The following is a 17,260-nucleotide window of genomic DNA, read 5'->3' on the forward strand; positions in this document are numbered from 1 at the left end:
AACTTGTCAGAAGGAAAACTCAAATATTTTCCACTAAGTAGAGAGCGAAAGAAACTTGGTGACTGCACCCTCTCAAAGGTGGGAAACTTGAGAAACCAGGAAAAACAAGGTAGTCCCATTGAGTTCTGGCTCTCACAGGTTTAACTGTACATGTAACAGTTTTTGTGATCCTTGAAGTCATTTGTAGTGAAATTACCAAAATAATGCTACCTATCCCCGTGCAAATTTGTCTGTCGTGCGGTTGGCGTCTGATGTGTGTGCATTTGGCTCCTGTCCTTGATCCTCTGCGGCAAGGCTCTCCTCAATCTTTTCATTAGTTTGTAATAATGGGACCTAGTAATTATGGGACCTCTGAATAATGTTGTTGTTAGGTGCTACTGAGTTGGTTTCAACTCATACCGACTCCATGTAAGACAGAACAAAACACTGCTAGGTCCTGCACCAGGCAGAGTATTACTGTGTTATTGACTATCTGTTTATAGTTGACAGCCTTGTTAGTATTGAGAGGGATATGTTTTTATTGGTTTCTGTCACATAGTGAGCAGCTAATATAAATAAAACTTAAAATACTGACAATGTTTGGAGATACTGGTTTTCCCTTGCATTAGTGACAGCAAAATATTTAAACATATCCTAAGGAAAGACTAGATAAGATATTAAAAGTTTGCTGTTTGATGGTTACCTTAGTGGCCATTGGCAGTGTACAAGAACCATGAGCAGGACCTCACCCCTGCGTTCTTGACACTATCTTGTTGGGACCATTGTCTACTGAAATTACAGTGAGTAACATTAAATGAACGCACCTCATTCTAAACTCCGCAATACAGCAAATAGCTGAGACAGATATCCCAGTGTTCTTGTGTGTGGAATTGACAACGATTAAACTAATCAGGGCTCCACATAGGGAAACTTAAAGGAGGAAAGGATTACAGAGCATAACGACTGCTATTTAGGTGCCAAGCCTAGTGGCACATTTAGTTTGTGCTGTGCTTAGAATGGAAACCCAGGTGGTGTAGCAGTTCAATGCTGTGGCTGCTAACAGCAGTTGGTATCCACCAGGCACTCCTTGGAAACTCTATGGAGCAGTTCTGTTCTGTCCTGTAGGGTCGCTGTGAGTAGGAATCGACTTGATGGCACCAAGATTGGGGTTTTGTTTTTTTTTTTTGGTGCTTAGAATAAATTGATTCAAGAACTTTAGTTATGTTGTATCATCTCTGCTTGAATTAGTTACACCAAGTTTTCTTGTTTGTTTGTTTTTTATAAATTTCAGACATGTAAGTACTTTGTATCAATGGATCTTTTTTTTTTTTTTAGGTGAAAGTTTACAACTCGTTAATTTCTCACACAAAAATGTGTACACATATTGTTATGTAACACTAGTTGGCAATCCCCATAATATGATGGCACACTCCCCGTTTCCACCCGGAGTTTCCCGTGTCCAGTCAGCCAGCTTGGATCTGTTTTTTAACGGCCATATTAAATGAGGCTGCTGAGGACATTTCTTACAGATAACATACGAAAGTATGAAAAAATAGTTGGAAGAGCTTGCTTTTGACTTTGTAATTAGGCTGTTGTATTTTTATTTGCTGCCACACATGCGAGAATCACTGTCTCACAAAATAGATAAGTATGTTTGCGGTGGAATTTGCTGGCCTTGGGCCGTTGGATTACTGTTGTTTGTCACTGTAGTGCTACTTCAGCAGTGTAGCTGTTCACTTCCAAAGACTTACAGATGCTTGTACCGCAGTTTTCTGTTTGTTGAAATGGTCTCCCTAACAGTCTTTCATTTTTGTTAATAAAAGGCTGGCTTAAAAATGAATATAGGTAAAATAAAGACAGGCCATGGGATATGTTTATAGTATTTGCTTAAAGGTTCGGAAATTGTAGAATTCATCATAAGCCCAGATGTGGAATCTTCAGTAGACAGACTTTTCACGAGCTGGCTGTTTTCTATTTGAAAGCTCTTCCTCAGCCATGACCCCATTTACAGCAGAAGTCCTGAGAAACTAGTAGCTACCAACCAAGAGCTCTATCCTACCCCACCCGCATCTTAAAGCATATCATGTTCATATCTGTCCTCGATTCTTTGTTATGGTTGCCGTCTCCTGGGAGTAGGGTAGGTAAGGCGTAGAGCTAGAATTGTGTTTTGGGGACTGGAGAGAAAGGTGATGTTAGAGAGGATTAAAACGTCCTCAACTCTCCTGGCTTATGTGAGAATTGGTAGACTGTGTCCTGCACGTAGAGGATTAGCTGTGCTTACCACAGCATGTACACGGTAGTGATGGTTACTCTTCTTATGGGGCAGTTGGACTCTGTCCTGTAGGGTCACTATGAGTCGGAATCGACTCGATGGCAGTGGTTTTTTTTTTTTTTTTTGCTTTTACTCTATGATCCTCAGGCCCCTCCCTTTTGGGCCAAGTTTACAGCTTTATTGGTCATTCTTCAGATTTACTTTTCTGATATCAACTGGAGTCTCAAAACTACTTCATAGGTGAAAATCCAACTGCTGTTGAGTTGATCCCAACTCATAGCAACCCTATAGGACAGAGTAGAGCTGCCCCACAGTGTTTCTAAGGCTGTAATTTTTATGGAAGCAGACTGCCGCATCTTTCTCCTGTGGAGCAGCTGGTGGGTTCAGACCACTGACCTTTTGGTTAGCAGCTGAGCGCGTAATCACTGTGCCACTGGGGTTCCTAGAGTCAGCTAAACACAGCTAAACACAGGTCATAAATGAAGGTGCCTCCTAATAAGAAGGTTGTGTACCCCACTCTTGTGCCTTAGGTACTTCATTTTTACATCCAGTTGCTTTTTTTTTTTTTTAACATCTGATGATGTAGATTTTTGTTTTTGCATTTGTCCTTGTTATATGAAGGAACACTACTTTTTGTCTTGTGTGTGTTTGAAGTACAGGCACATTGTTATACGCTTGCTCTTTTCTGATTGTGTAGCCTCAAAAGCAGCAAAAGATTCACTATGACAGATCCAAACTTACATTCTAATCAGAGCTACTCTGAAATTGTGTATGTATAAAAATTGAATAATAGCAGGATCAGGTATGCCCGGCTTTAAGAAACCAAATGTAGAAAAAATTAAAAAGCAGACATTAAAACTGCACAAAATAGAGGTGCTGATGGCCTGGTTATTGTGGAAGTGTTGGCAGTGGTGGGAAGGGAGGGATCCTTGAATAATGTACCCCCCTGGAGCTGTTGTCCTTGGGTGAGGATCCCCTGGCTGGGCTGGAAGTGGAAATGGCTTTGGGGACCAATTTCTCAGCTCATCCTCCTCGCTGTTCACCACAAAAGTTGTTTACCGTGATTGTGAGCACGTGTCATATGTAATCATTTTTATGTTTTAAAATGTATTGAATAAAGCCGTATTTATAAATTACATTTTGCAAACCATGAACCTTGTGAAGTAGAATTGCCCAAGAGCATTTAATATATGATTCTATTTAGAAAATTTTGATCTGCCTTTCTAATTAATGAGGTGCAGTCTACATTGTTTAATTCTTGCATAAACATAGTGTCCTCTACCATGGATGTAAGGAATACATTTTAAATTTTATTGCATTCATTTAAATTTAGTCAGGACCAATTAGCTTGTGAATTTATTTGGTGTTCTAGTAGCTTTCGGAAACCCTGGTGGCATAGTGGTTAAGTGCTACGGCTGCTAACCAGAAGGTTGGCAGTTCGAATCCGCCAGGCCCTCCTTGGAGACTCTGTGGGGCATTTCTACTCAGCTGTATGGGGTTGCTGTGAGTTGAAATCGACTCAATGGCAGCAGATTTTTTTTTTTTTTTTGGTTTAGTAGCTGTCAGGAGGCCGTCTAGTGTTTAACTTTTTTCTTTTGCATTTCTCTTATTTTAGACAGTTTATACCTGAGTGGTGCAAACAGTTAAGTGCTGCACTACTAGCCAAAAGATTGGTAGTTCAAACTCACTCAGAGGCTCCTCAGAAGACAGCCTGGTGATCTGCTTCTGAAAGGTCATGGCCTTGAAACCCTATGGTGCGGTTCTTCTCTACGCATGTGGGGTTGCCATGAGTCGGAATTGACTTGACGGCCGTGTAACTCAAAAGAGGAGCAAAGCAAGTGTTGTCATTTAAATATATACTCTCCCTATCCTTTCTGAAATTATCAACCTTTTTCTTCCTTTTGATAGAGCTTATGCAAGCTTTGGAAACCCCGGTGGCATAGTGGTTAAGTGCTATGGCTGCTAACCTAAAGGTCGGCGGTTCATATCTGCCAGGTGCTCCCTGGAAACTCTATGGGGCAAATCTACTCTGTCCTCTAGAGGCGCTATGAGCCGGAGTCAACTCAGTGGCAACAGGTTTGTTTGTTTTTTTTTTTTTGGTTATGCAAGCTTTGGGAGGAGATAGAGGAGAAATTCAAAATAAAATTTAATTCTGGCCCGTATAAATCTTAGAGCTTTTGGAGATTTCCTGCCCAGTATTGTAAAAATCTTGATATTTTAAGTAATAATTTCCCATAGATGGCTTCCAAGACCATGTATATATTTATTTGAGACCTGAAGAATGCTGTATAACATATAGGAAACCCTAATAGGATGGTGGTTAAGTGCTATGGCTGCTAACCAAAAGGTTGGCAGTTCTAATCCACCATGTGCTCTTGGAAGCTCTATAGGGGCAGTTTTACTCTGTCCTGTGGGGTTGCTATGAGTTGGAATCGACTCAACGGCAATGGGTTTGGTTTTTGGTTTTAGTATATAAACTTCATGGCTCATAAATCCGTTCTTGCTCCATAGATTGTTTGATCCTTACAGCAGCTCTAAAGTAGTATATCACCAGGTGAGTAAAGCGAGACCCAGAGAGGTTGTGACTTGTCTGAGGTCACATGGCTGATAAGTGAGTGATCAGGAACTTAAAAGCAAGTCTTTAAACTTCGGAATTTCTAGCTTTTTTCTGCTTTGCCAAACTGCTTTTTTAGAAGAGACTGATAAAGGCATATTGCTTCAGGTTGTGACTTCCCCATAGTAGTTCCTCAATAAAAGTTTATGGCCTGATGAATGAATGAATGAAAGAAAAACTTAAATGTTAAAGACTTCAGTATGTTTGCATTACTGGATTTTGTGTGGGGTGTATTTTGATAAAAGTCTCTGTTGATTATATTTTTAATTAGAAAATAGGCACCTGCTATTTTTAAAACATGCAAACAGTACAGAAGTATTTAAAGTAAAAATTGCATGCCCTTCTCTTCCTCTTCTCATCCTTAATTCCCCAGTGTGATACCCATCTTCTCAGCTTTCTGTGTGAGGCCTTTTTGTTGTTGTTGTTCCATTGCCTCATAGTGCAGTCTGTTCCAACCAGATAAAGTCACTGAACTTTTTAGAGCAAATCTTGTTTTCAGAATTATTGAAGGCATCTACTCAAGTATAGTAAGGTTTCTTATTTTACTTGATTTTGCCAGGGAATGGAGCCAGCATTCTGGATGTGAGATCAGTGCCTTAGGATCCAGTAAACTGAGGGCTTATGTAGAATCTGAATAATAAAATGTTGCCCCCCAATTTTTTTGAGACATTCAATCCCTTAGTTATAGTAGCTGTGGTGTCCAGTTTTTATATTGTTAAAAGAAGTATGATTCAAATTCACATACTTGTCTCTTCAGCACCTCTGCAGTAGAGAAGATTACAAGAGAACCAACCTTTCATTAGTCAGAGAGATTGGTAGATCAGCCAGTCTGACTGAATAGTGGAGAATTGGGCAATTAACCTGAATTTTTTTTCCATCTTCTCCAAAATCAGGGTTTTTTCTCCTCCTTTTTTGTTTATCAAAGTACTGTAATGGCAAAACAGACAGTGCAGAAGGACCTAATCATGAAAAGCAACCAGTCCCCCACTCCCGCTTCCCACCCCAGAGACAGGCAGCCATATTTAACTACTTCTGACACTAGTGAAATGCAAAGTCATGTCTTCCCAGGGTAGCATCACTATTTTATTTGGAATTAACTTACAGGATACTAGATACCATTTAGTATCTAGTATCCTGTAAGTTAATATTTATTTTATTCCAAACCATGTTCTAAGGACTTTATATCTTTTGTGCTTGTTCATTCATTGAGATTAGGAATATAGAGCTGGAAAGATAGTTCTGTGCTTGAGAAGTTCAAGGAATAGTGGGAGAGAGAAACAGGCTAATTTGTAAATCCCTTCTTAGCATGGTAACTCCTGTAACAGAAGTGTGATGATGGTCAAGAACTTTCATTCATTCATTCATTTAGTAAATAGTTAATGAGTTGCTACTGTGTACCAGGCACTGATGGAGTGATGAGCAAAACCAGACATTGTCCCTTTTACCAATGAGCTTACCAGCTAGTGAGGGAGCAGTTGCTAATCACATAGTCACAGGAGCACCTGTGTCATTTTAAACTGTGAAATGAAGGAAGGGAACACAGTTCTGTTAGTGTGCCCTGGGAGGGGGAGGAGGTTCAAGGAAAAGTTCCCATGGAAATGATGCGGTAGGTGAGATTCTTTGTATGAGAGTGGTAAAAGCATGTGCAGTGGTCCTGTGGCTAGAGCGGTTTGGAGGAGTTAAGATAACTGAGAAAAAACCTGGGTGTCTTGAGTTCAGAGCTGGCGAGGAGAGATAGCTAGGGACCTACCCAGCCTTGCCGCTTTTGATAGGGGTTATTGTCTTTATCCTGAGGAAAATGGGAAGCCCCTGGAAGGCTTTGGGCCATGGCAGAGAAGGTGACACTGCATTTGACCATGGAATCTCACACTGAGTCTGCGGTTTGGGATCTCCCTCCTGCTGCCCTATGAAGAATAGACTCTAAGGGGGGCAGAGTGGGCATAGGGCTGTCAGTTAGGGTTCTTGGACTTCTAATTGTGGGGCGTGCAGTGGAGATGGTGAGAAATGGCTTGATTAAAGATATTTAGAAGTAAAATGATTGAAAAGGAAGAATATGTGACTAAGTGTCAGGGGAAGCTGGGAAGATGTCTGTTCTAGAAACAGTGATATTTGAGCTGGAATTTTCCAGGCAGAGAAGCTGGGGGGACAAGGGCATATGAGGGGGAATATAAGGAGGGTGGTATAAGTGTCTCAAAGCCTGTGGCATGTTTGAGAAAATTGAGATAAATTTGTGATTTAATTGGATGTGTATGTAGAGTGAGGTTGTTGGGCAAGAGTCAGAAGAAGAGCTGTGAAGGGCCTTGATATTCCAAGGCACAGACTGCAGCTTTCGCCCTGTCAGCAGGTGGCACCTGTGGGATGATGCCACAAGTTTTGGAAGTAGCTTTGGTAGCATCACTCTGTATTATTATTGCAGATGTGAATTGGGGGCCTTTCCAGGCACTCGGTTCTTGGAATCCCTCCTGCTCTGGGAATGTACTCTGCTCATCTCACCACCCCAAGCATATCAAACCCCAAAACGGGGCGGGGGGGGATGGTGAGGGAGTAGAGGATTTCTTTCGGGGACACCTGAGGCAGATTAGTTCAAGACAAAGAGCCCTTGAATGTCCTCAATGATAATTGGATAGAATAGTTAGGGAAGGTCATCTGGGGATGTTATTTCCTTTATTTTTAGGGGACACCTTTAAAAACAACCTTCGGTCCCTTGATTACGCTTATATAAAATTAGAAAAAAAAAAAGTTAAAGAAAACCTGTTACCCACAATGTCCCACCACTCTGCTTATATTTTCAAGTTTCCTTTCGGCACGTTTTGTAATAAATTTTAGAAATTTGGAATCACTGTGTATAGTAGTGTTTCTTAAATTGTAATCCTTGGCCACACCCCTTTCTTTTGTTACAGTCACCTGGCACCTTGCTTAAAATTAGATTCCTGAGCTCCATCCAAACACATAGTAAGAATCAGGGCCTGTGAACAGGCTTTATTTGTATTTTAGACCACTTTCTCATGTTATCTCTGACAGTTTCAGAGCCTCTGTATGGCTTCGTACACAGCTTTTTTCACTTACCTGTTGAGCGCTTTTTCATGAATAAGAATAATTAAATCATATTGGACAAAACAAATTTTTTAACTTCTCCAGTCTGGCATAGGTTTTTATCTGTCTGCACCAGTCTAATTTTAGCACTGAGTAGAATTGTGGTACAGTTTGAGCAAATCAGACCAGCATGAGAAACCCAAACATTTTGCCACTTTGAAGACCCACCAGTTAGGTCTTCAGAATGAGACTCCAGTTTTGTTTGAAGTTCATTAACTACCTAAACAATTAATTCCTTTTCACTGTATCCAGCTCTTGCTATGGGCTAGGGCCTGCATTGGGGTTTCTAAGTTGCTAAAAAAAAAAAGTTGCTACACAGTGTTAAAACGTAAGTACAAATACATTCCCCAAGGCTGCAGGAAACAATCTGGCCAATTTTGCTGCACTCTCTGTCTTGGAGTAGGACCATGGTGGATGGGCACGGGGGAAACGCAGGCTTCAGGGCGAATTAGAAAGTTAGTACCGAATCTTTGGGAAATCAGAAGTTGAGTTGTAGTCAGAATCTCTTTGAGAAGTGTGTATAGCGTTAAGCTAGTTTGCCATCAGAAATTTGTGCAGCATTTTTTGTTTTTGGTCATGGATTTGTTAGCTTAGAAAATTCTTTGCCTCTAGTTTTTCACAGCCTGGTGCTAAATTATAATATAGGTGCTACTCATGGTTTATTCTTTTTTGCTTCTTACTTAACTCTTGGCTATTTTGTGCTACAACAGCATAATATGAGTTAAATGCCAAGAGCATACGTTTCTTTTTCTTCTGTGACGAGTTAAATTTAGAGAGAAAGAGATTACCTACCTCCCCCTCCTCCTTTTTTTTTAGTCTTTTGCATTGTCTTCAGTGTCTGGCTGGAAATTTAGCTGACTGTAATTTGAATATAACTTCACTTCCACTGATACTGTAGCAATAGCCTAACAGTGACAAGTCTTGGACACAGAGTTGCCAGAGCTGTGTGTGGAAAGTTAGTCTCTCATCCCATGGCCGCATATCGAACAAACACTCTCTTCGTTTCTTTTTTAAAAATAATTTTTATTGGGCTTTAAGTGAAAGTTTACAAATCAAGTCAGTCTGTCACATATTAGCTTATATACACCTTACTGCATACTCCCATTTACTCTCCCCCTAATGAGTCAGCCCACTCCCTCCTTCCAGTCTCTCCTTTCGTGACTGTTTTGCCAGTTTCTAACCCTCTCTACCCTCTCATCTCCCCTCCAGACAGGAGATGCCAACACAGTCTCAAGTGTCCACCTGATACAAGTAGCTCACTATTCATCAGCATCTCTCTCCAACCCATTGTCCAGTCCCTTCCATGTCTGATGAGTTGTCTTCGGGAATGGTTCCTGTCCTGGGCCAACAGAAGGTTTGGGGACCATGACCACCGGGATTCTTCTAGTCTCAGTCAGACCATTAAGTCTGGGCTTTTTATGAGAATTTGTGGTCTGCATCCCACTGATCTCCTGCTCCCTCAGGGGTTCTCTGTTGTGCTCCCTGTCAGGGCAGTCATCGGTTGTGGCCGGGCACCATTCTTTTCTTTTTAACATGGGCAGAAAGTAAACACATTGCTATTTTGTTGGCCTTTCTTTTTCATTGATTTCTTTTGGGTGGGAACATAGATTTGAGTTAGCAGTGCTAATTGGTTGATCATTTTTCTGTGGAAAAAAGGGAAACAAATCCCATATATTTAGTTTGAACAGCAAGCTGTAGGTGCCCTGTAGGTCTGTGATTCTGAGAGTCGGTCAGCCACTTATGGAGGCCTGAGGGGCTTGTGCAGGCAGTGGATGGAAGACATGGCCCTGCCAGGCGGAGGTTGTGTTGTATGCAGAGGTGACTACTTAAATCTTAAATAATAAATATATAAATAAATATTAAATGAAGGTGATTATTTTACTAGTCCTGTGATGGGTGCTATGAAGTAGGAGTACAGGAACCATGGAGCGCTTATGGGCCTGACTGACCTGGTTGGGGTCGTAGCTTTCTCGAAGTCAGGTGTGGTCCAGTTCTCCTCCCTCACCTTCACTGCGCTAGCAGAGTGTATTGCCTTTAGTAGGCAGTTGGTTGAATGGATAAATTAACTTATACAGGGACCAATTGAAGGAAATGACAACACCTGGTGGTCGTGCAGTGTTTTAAGAACTGCGTGTGGGTTTGTTTAGGTGTTTCTAGTTCTGTGAGTGAAGATCAGGACCATAGTGTACGAAATCATGAGGGACAGGTTTCCCCTCCATAGTAAGGAAATGCCGTTTTAATGAGATCTGGTTAAGAGCCGGGCTGCTTCATGAAGTACTCTGACTGGCTGTCTTTCTGCATTCAGACTGTACAAGTGACCTCTGAGCTTCTTTTAAGGTTTTCTGTGTTCCCTTTATCACTGTTGTATAGTTTCTTGAGCCCAAGTAGTTGAATTGTGTAGGGTATTTTGGCCTGTTTCTCGAAGAATGTAGTTGTGAGCTCAGATGACACTTACTGATGCAAATAAAATGCCTTCACAGCCCTCACCAAGTGTTTTCAGTGTAGGGCTCTGCAGACTAAAGCCTTTTCTGTGCTCACCTAGCGGGGCCACGGCAGTAATACTTTGTTGACCTGGTCGCGGCAAATGTAGTTCTTGTTATTAACCAGATGTTCTAGAGAGAGTGACTGGCTTCAGAGCGAAAATGATCTTGGACTGATTTGGAAGATTATTTTTGAGAAAGCAAGAGTTGGAGGTGGACATTAGTTTCAGTGATTTAAAATGAGTAAACGGGAAAATAAGTTTGTTTATAGAAGAAATATCTTTTGTGCAAATGACATTTCTGAAAAGTTGAATTTTTCAGTCATTCTAGTTGCTTTACAGTTTTTCTTCTGATCGGTAGCTTTGCCTTTTGCAATTGTTAAGTTGTTAACGATCAGTAACCCTTTAAAAGCACTAAAAAGTTCCCGTTTAAAAAAATCTGCTCTGGATAGTCACAGAGCAGTGGATCCTCTTATAAAATGAATAGTCACCTCCGGATGTTTTCTCAGTTCTTTCAGGGGCACGGCTAGGTGGAGAAGCAGCTCTGCCCCCTCCTGTTTGCTGCTTGGTTTCTCGCACTTCCTCAGTTGTTCTAGTGGTGTCTTGTTTTTGGGTATGGGGCCATTCCTACACAGTGATTCTGAGTCCTGGCTGCACATTAGAATCATGCAGGAAGCATTTAAAAATGCTAAGTGAAGCCTAAGACCACACCTCAGACCCTGAAACCAGAGTCTTGCTGGTCTGACCTGAGCATCAGTATTTTTAAGGATGCTCACCAGGTAAGTCTGAGGCGTAGCTGGGGTAAGAACCCCCGCACAGGTTCTCATGCTCCCTGCCTGGGTGAGCACCACCACCAACGTCCCCGAAAAGAGTATTTGTTAGCTGATAGGTGAAAAACATTTGTCTTCCACGATGCTCACGTCCTGAGTCCCACATATTTACTTTATAAGGTCTTGAGTGACATTTTTCTAATAAAATGTTTTTCAACGAGAGGGCTATACATACCAGCTAATAAGTACTTCTCATTTAGTCAGCTGTAAGATGTTCCTGGATATTTGAAGAGACCATTGGCAATAGCCAGCAAATTAGAAGAAAATCATTTATGGGGTCAAGAGTCTTTTTTTCTTGAATGTCATTTTAAAAACAAAATTCTAGTTAGCCAAGCGTTTTTCTCCTGGCAGGTGGCCTCCAGGAACCAAGCTTTTGTTGGTTTAATTCCAGCATATTTCATTAAGTGAAAAATCCCAGAGAACAGATGCACTTACAAGTTTCTGCCCGTGTCACACTCTGTTTAATGAAACACTATAGTTTTGATTCAGTGTTCTTGGCAGTGCTTGATATTGTGTAGGGTGGAGTCCAAGGAGATGACCAGGGGACCTAGGTGATTATAAAGGCAGAGCCAGGCTAGTAGTGATTGTGTGACGCTGAGACACAGGCTTAAAAAAGGGTGAGGGCACAACTGCAGTGAAAACTAACTAACCAACCCACCCCGACCCCCCACCCACTGCCATCGAGTCGATTCCAACTCATCGTGACCCTACAGGACAGAGTAGAACTGCCCCATAGGGTTTCCAAGGCTGAAATCTTCCTGGAAGCAGAAGCCACATTTTTCTCCCATAGAGTGTTTGGTGGGTTCAAACCACTGACCTTTTGGTTAGCAGCTGAATGCTTAATCACTGCGCCACCAGGGCTGCTTACAGTGGTAACAGGTGGCAGGATAAAAAAGTAATGCACAGTATTTTTAGGTGTCCCTCTTGTCTTTGGGCCAAGGAACATGAAATCTTTTTAGAAATCTCAATGTATGGATGTTTAAATGCAGAGTACTATGGAATTCCACTTATGTAGATGAAAGGTTAATACTGTGCTACTTGTTCTTTCAGAGCTGCTCTTAAAATGATGCTGACAGCTACTTCATCCACCTTACATAAATTGTGCATCAGTGTTTTTCAAGTCAACCTTATTGAGGTACAATTTAATATATTAAAGGCACTTAAGTGTACACTTTGAGTTTTAACAAATGTATACACCAGAGTAACTACCACCACGATCAAGATATAGAACATTTCCATTGCTAAGAAGTCTCCTCGTGTCCCTTTGCCCTCAGTTCCCATCCCCTTCCCAGTCAGCTACTAATCTGCTTTTTTGTTCTTGTAGGTGAAGTTTGTCTTTTCTAGAATTTTGTTTACATGGAATTATACAGTAGCCAGTCTTCTCTCTGGCTTCTTTCACTCTGCATAGCATTTTGAGATTCATCTGTGCTTTGTATAAGAGTTCCTTCCTTTTCAGTGCTGTGGTATGTTCCATTGTGTGGAGGCACCACGATTGGCTATCTCCTCACCTCTCGATGGACATTTGTGTTGTTTCCAGGGTTTGACTGTCGTGAGTAGAGCTGCTGTCTGCCTTCATTTTCAACCCTTTTTGTAGACACATGTTTTCATTTTCTTGGGTGAAATACCTGGGAGTGGAATTGCTGGGTCACATGGTAAGTGTACGTTTTATAATAAACTGCCAGACGTTTCCAAAGTGTCGGTACTGTTATTTATTCACACCAGCAGTGTGTGAGAATTCACTTGTTCTGCATCCTCATCAGCACTTGGTATTCTCAGACTTCTTAATTTTATTGTGCATCAGTTTAAAAGAATTTTTTTTTTTTTTGTCCATGGAAATGTGAGCCCTTGTCTTATGACAGAAAGTCAGTCTTAACTGCAAGTAAGTGTTTTCTTAGTGAAATATGTCTAAAAAGACAATTTAAATGAGAAAGAGAGTAGCAAGAAAGCGTAAGCGAGTGCCCTCTTATGTACACCCACTCACTGTCATCGAGTCGATTCCGACTCATAGTGAGCCTGTAGGACAGAGTAGAACTGCCCCATAGAGTTTCCAGGGAGCGCCTGGTGGATTTGAACTGCTGGCCTCTTGGTTAGCAGCCGTAGCACTTCACCACTACGTTACCAGGGTATCCCTTATATACACAGTGACCTTGTATTTATTCTTGGTGGTCAAGGGTAGTTGGGGGTGGAGTGTAAATGGATTTTTAAAGGATTGTTGTGCCCTGATACTTTCTCATCACATCCATGGTTTGGTTTCCCTTGTTTCCTTCTAAATTTAAGATTTAAAAGTTGATTTTTCTTTGTCTTGGGAGACCACATGGTAATCGTGAATGATTTTCTTTTAGATCAAAATAGGTATATTTTCATGAGGTTTTCTGTCAAGCTTCATTCAGTTATCTTGATTCTGCTAAAATATATTTTAATATTAGATCTTGATTATATTTAAATATTGTATTTAAGAGTGAAAAATTTTGTGTTTCTGGCTGGAAGAACTTTACTGTGGTATTAAAAAACAGGAAAATAAAAACTCATCAGAATAGGCAAGTTAAAATTTTGTCAGCTCACTAACATCTGGGAGGTTTAAACTATGATTGGAGTATGGAAAGGTTATTACTCCTTATCCCTAGAACTTTCTATTTCTTGTGGGCTTTTTCTTTTCTTTGTCTTCTTCTGGAACTTACTTGTCCAACAAAGATATTTTGAGCACCAGCTCTATGCCAAACACTTTATTAACTGCTGGCAATATGAAGATGCATTTAACTTGGTTCCTTTATTTTTTTAAAAATCAACTTTATTCATTATTGATATAAGATATGTGCAATAAATTTTTCCCGTTTAAAATTTATGGTTCGGTGAGTTTGGACAAACGTATACATACATTCGTTTAATCATCACAGTCAAGATCCAGGACATTTCTGTTGCACCTCAAAGTTCCTTTGTACCTCTTTGCATTCTGTCATGCACCCCTGGCCCCAGCAACCACCAAACTGCTTTATGTTAAAGTGTCTTTGTAATTGTTTTTTTTTTTTTTTTCCTTAAAACTAGCACCAAGGTGATTGTAATGGTTATGAAACAGGTGGAATCGAGAAATTCTCCTAGGTTATTTCCAGATAACACATACTGGATTCACTCTCTCGTTTGTCATTTCTGTTCCATGTGGTAAACATTCTGAATAGCAAATTATTGTGTAATGAACTTTGTCTCTGTTATCTTGCTGTTTAGTACTAGTCTAGGGCAAAGCAAGTTGAAATTTTTTGCCAGACAGAGGTCTGAAAAGTTGGTAAAAGTGAGTTTCTGTTAGGCATTCATGTTTTCTAATTTGGAGATACAGTTTGTGGAGAAAAAATTTGCTCAGAATCTCCATGAAAGCACTTAAAGAATATGCAGCCAACCTATTAAAACCATACTTTTAAAGGGACAGGGTTACTTTTTGATAGGACTTTAATAGCCAAAATAAAACTCACTAGTATACATATGAAACTAGACATTAAATTGCAATATGTTGACATTCAAATCTGAAGAAAGAGCAATGCAGCCTATGGGAGTGGCTTTGAAACACAGTCTGTTTTGTCCCCCCCGCCCCAAGAAAGTAAGGCACGATATTCTGCTATGGCTCCGTCGAGGAACAAGCCTATCTGTGTTTCCTCCTTGTATCTGCTTTTGCCATATGTAACACTCTTTGCAACTCGCAGTTAGCTTGCACTGTAGCAAAACTGTCAGTGTCATGATGTCCTCAGCCCTGTGTCTATTTTATTCAAAGTTTTTTTCTCATAATCTGCCACAGTTCAGTGTGCATAATTGGTACTCGGTGAATATTGCTAAATCAATGAAATTCCTTCTGGGCGTTGACTATTTGAATAAAGTCATCTCTAGAGAGCCCCCCAAAACACAAAATTCCCTTTCCACAGTTGAAAGCATACTGTAAGTGGTCAATAAATACCAGTTAACATCCATCAAGTACTGGGCTTAGTAAAGAAATTAAAGCTTTTCTCTTTTACTGCATGTACTGACCTGATGATAGTTTTTTTTTTCCACCCTTTATTGAGGTATAATTCACATCGAAGACCACATAATTATAGTCTTTAAAAGGGTGATACTTTGTCTCTATACATTTGCCTGTTTCATATAATTGGGATCATACAATATTTGTTACTTTGTGACTGACTTATATCACTTAGCAAATGTTTTCTAGATTCATTCATGTTGTAGCATGTATCAGAACTTTGTTTCTCTTCATACCTGAGTAGTATTCCGTTGTATGTATTACCACATTGTTTTAATCCGTTCATCTATTGATAGACATTTAAGTTGTTTCCACCTTTTAGCTATTATAAATCGTGCTGCAGTGGACACTGGTGTACAGATTTCTGTTTGCATTCTTACGTTCATGACAACTCGCAGATTCACCTTATTTGGACCAGGAAATGAGGGAGGAGCCGATTTTGTACTTCTCAGCTTCTTTATTAACTGTGACCTTGGTTGTATCGTTTAACCCCATTTGACCTAATTTTGCATCTGTAAATGGGAGGTTGATTGTTCTGAGAGCTGGGTTGATAGCTGTCCAGTTGCTTTGGAAACTAAACAACGGAACAAGTACAACAAAGTATTTATTGATCACTGCCTCTGTGTTTTAATTTTTTGCCTCAGAGGGTGATTTACTCCCATTTCCATCAGCTCTTGTGAAGGCCACCCGTCACTGCTGTTGAGTCAGTTTTGACTCATAGCGACCCTGTAGGACAAAGTCGAACTGCCCCATAGAATTTCCAAGGCTGTAAATCTTCATGGAAGCAGACTGCCACATCTTTCTCCTGTGGAGCGGCTGGTGGGTTCGAACCTCCGACCTTTCGATTAGCAGCTTAGCGCTTAACCGCTGTGCCACCAGGGCTCCTCCTTTCGAAGGCAAGAGACATTAATTTGGTGGCAGACAGCATATTTATTTGTATTTCTGGTGGTGCAGTGTTTAAACATTCGGGTGCTAACCAAAGGTGGCAGGCAGTTCGAATCCATCAGCTGCTCCTTGGAAACCATATAGGGCAGCTCTGCTCTGTTCTCTTGGGTTGCTATGAATCAAGCAATGGGTTTTTTGGAGAGATGAAGGTTTTAGAAGTTTGACTGAAGGCTCAGAATGCTGTACTGTAGCGCCCCCTAGTGCCATGCTGTGCCGGTCATTTGCAGAAAATGGTGTTTCCTGTGGCTTTGTGGAGAATGGTATATAGGATTGTGCACGTGAATGGTAAACTCTTTCCTTCTTCCATCTTTGGACTGAGGTTGAAGAATTTATTTCTGAGGTCAGCTTCTTTGCTTTTCACTTAGCACAGACACTGGTATTTCCAGTTTTGCTCAACCCTTTCCTTGGGCTTTGTAGATCTAGACTCGCAATGGCTGTGGTAGCCCTCTAGTCTCCTCCAGAATATAAAAGTAGAGGGTCCAAGCTAGCAGGCTGTGCCTTAGTAGGGTGTCTTTTGTACCCACTCTAGCTGTGTTGTGGCTTGCCCCCTTTTCCTGAGGAATTTTTTTTTTTTAAACAGTAGTGTATCTGTTAGTATCTCTTTAAGAATACGTATTAAAAGTTCTCCTCTGATTCCTGTGTTTGTTCTGTTTATTTGGTCATTTCCGGTAGTAATTCTCTTTATTGCTCTAGATATTTTACTCACGTTTATGATTCTTTGTTGTTCATTCATGTATGAGGATAGGCGGGTGTGCATTTTCTTGGCTGTTAGGGAGGTTACTATTTTTCCACCATACTTCTTCCCCTGTGGATAGTTTCATCACCCCAATAAGTTCCCCTGTTCCTTTTTGTAATCAGTCCTTGCCATCTCCAGACCTGGATAACAGTTGATCTGTTTTCTGTTTTTATAATTCTGCCAGTGTTACAGAAATGCAGCCATACAGCGTGTACTTCTTTCATTTAGCATAATCCTTTTGAATATTAGTATTTCATTGTATAGATGTACTACATTTTCCTCTTGATGGACATTTGGGTGGTTTCCAGTTGT

General features: G+C 40.6%; 1 protein-coding gene across 3 annotated transcripts in view; it reads left to right on the forward strand.

Annotated features, from left to right (window-relative positions):
- USP10 (ubiquitin specific peptidase 10) overlaps positions 1-17,260 on the forward strand; it is a 68,245-nt gene that overhangs the window by 3,152 nt on the left and 47,833 nt on the right. Inside the window, exons 2-3 of one of the 3 annotated variants that reach the window (XM_049863964.1) lie at positions 4,160-4,327; positions 12,318-12,402. The exons of 1 other annotated variant lie outside the window; for it this stretch is intronic. In XM_049863964.1, the coding sequence (XP_049719921.1) occupies positions 4,299-4,327; positions 12,318-12,402 (114 nt within the window). In that variant the 5' untranslated portion in view covers positions 4,160-4,298. The remainder of the gene's footprint in view (positions 1-4,159; positions 4,328-12,317; positions 12,403-17,260) is intronic. One more of the 3 variants, XM_049863965.1, reaches the window with a different exon arrangement.

This window comes from Elephas maximus, chromosome 21 (genome assembly GCF_024166365.1).
Source record: "Elephas maximus indicus isolate mEleMax1 chromosome 21, mEleMax1 primary haplotype, whole genome shotgun sequence".
NCBI classification, from domain to species: Eukaryota; Metazoa; Chordata; class Mammalia; order Proboscidea; family Elephantidae; genus Elephas; species Elephas maximus.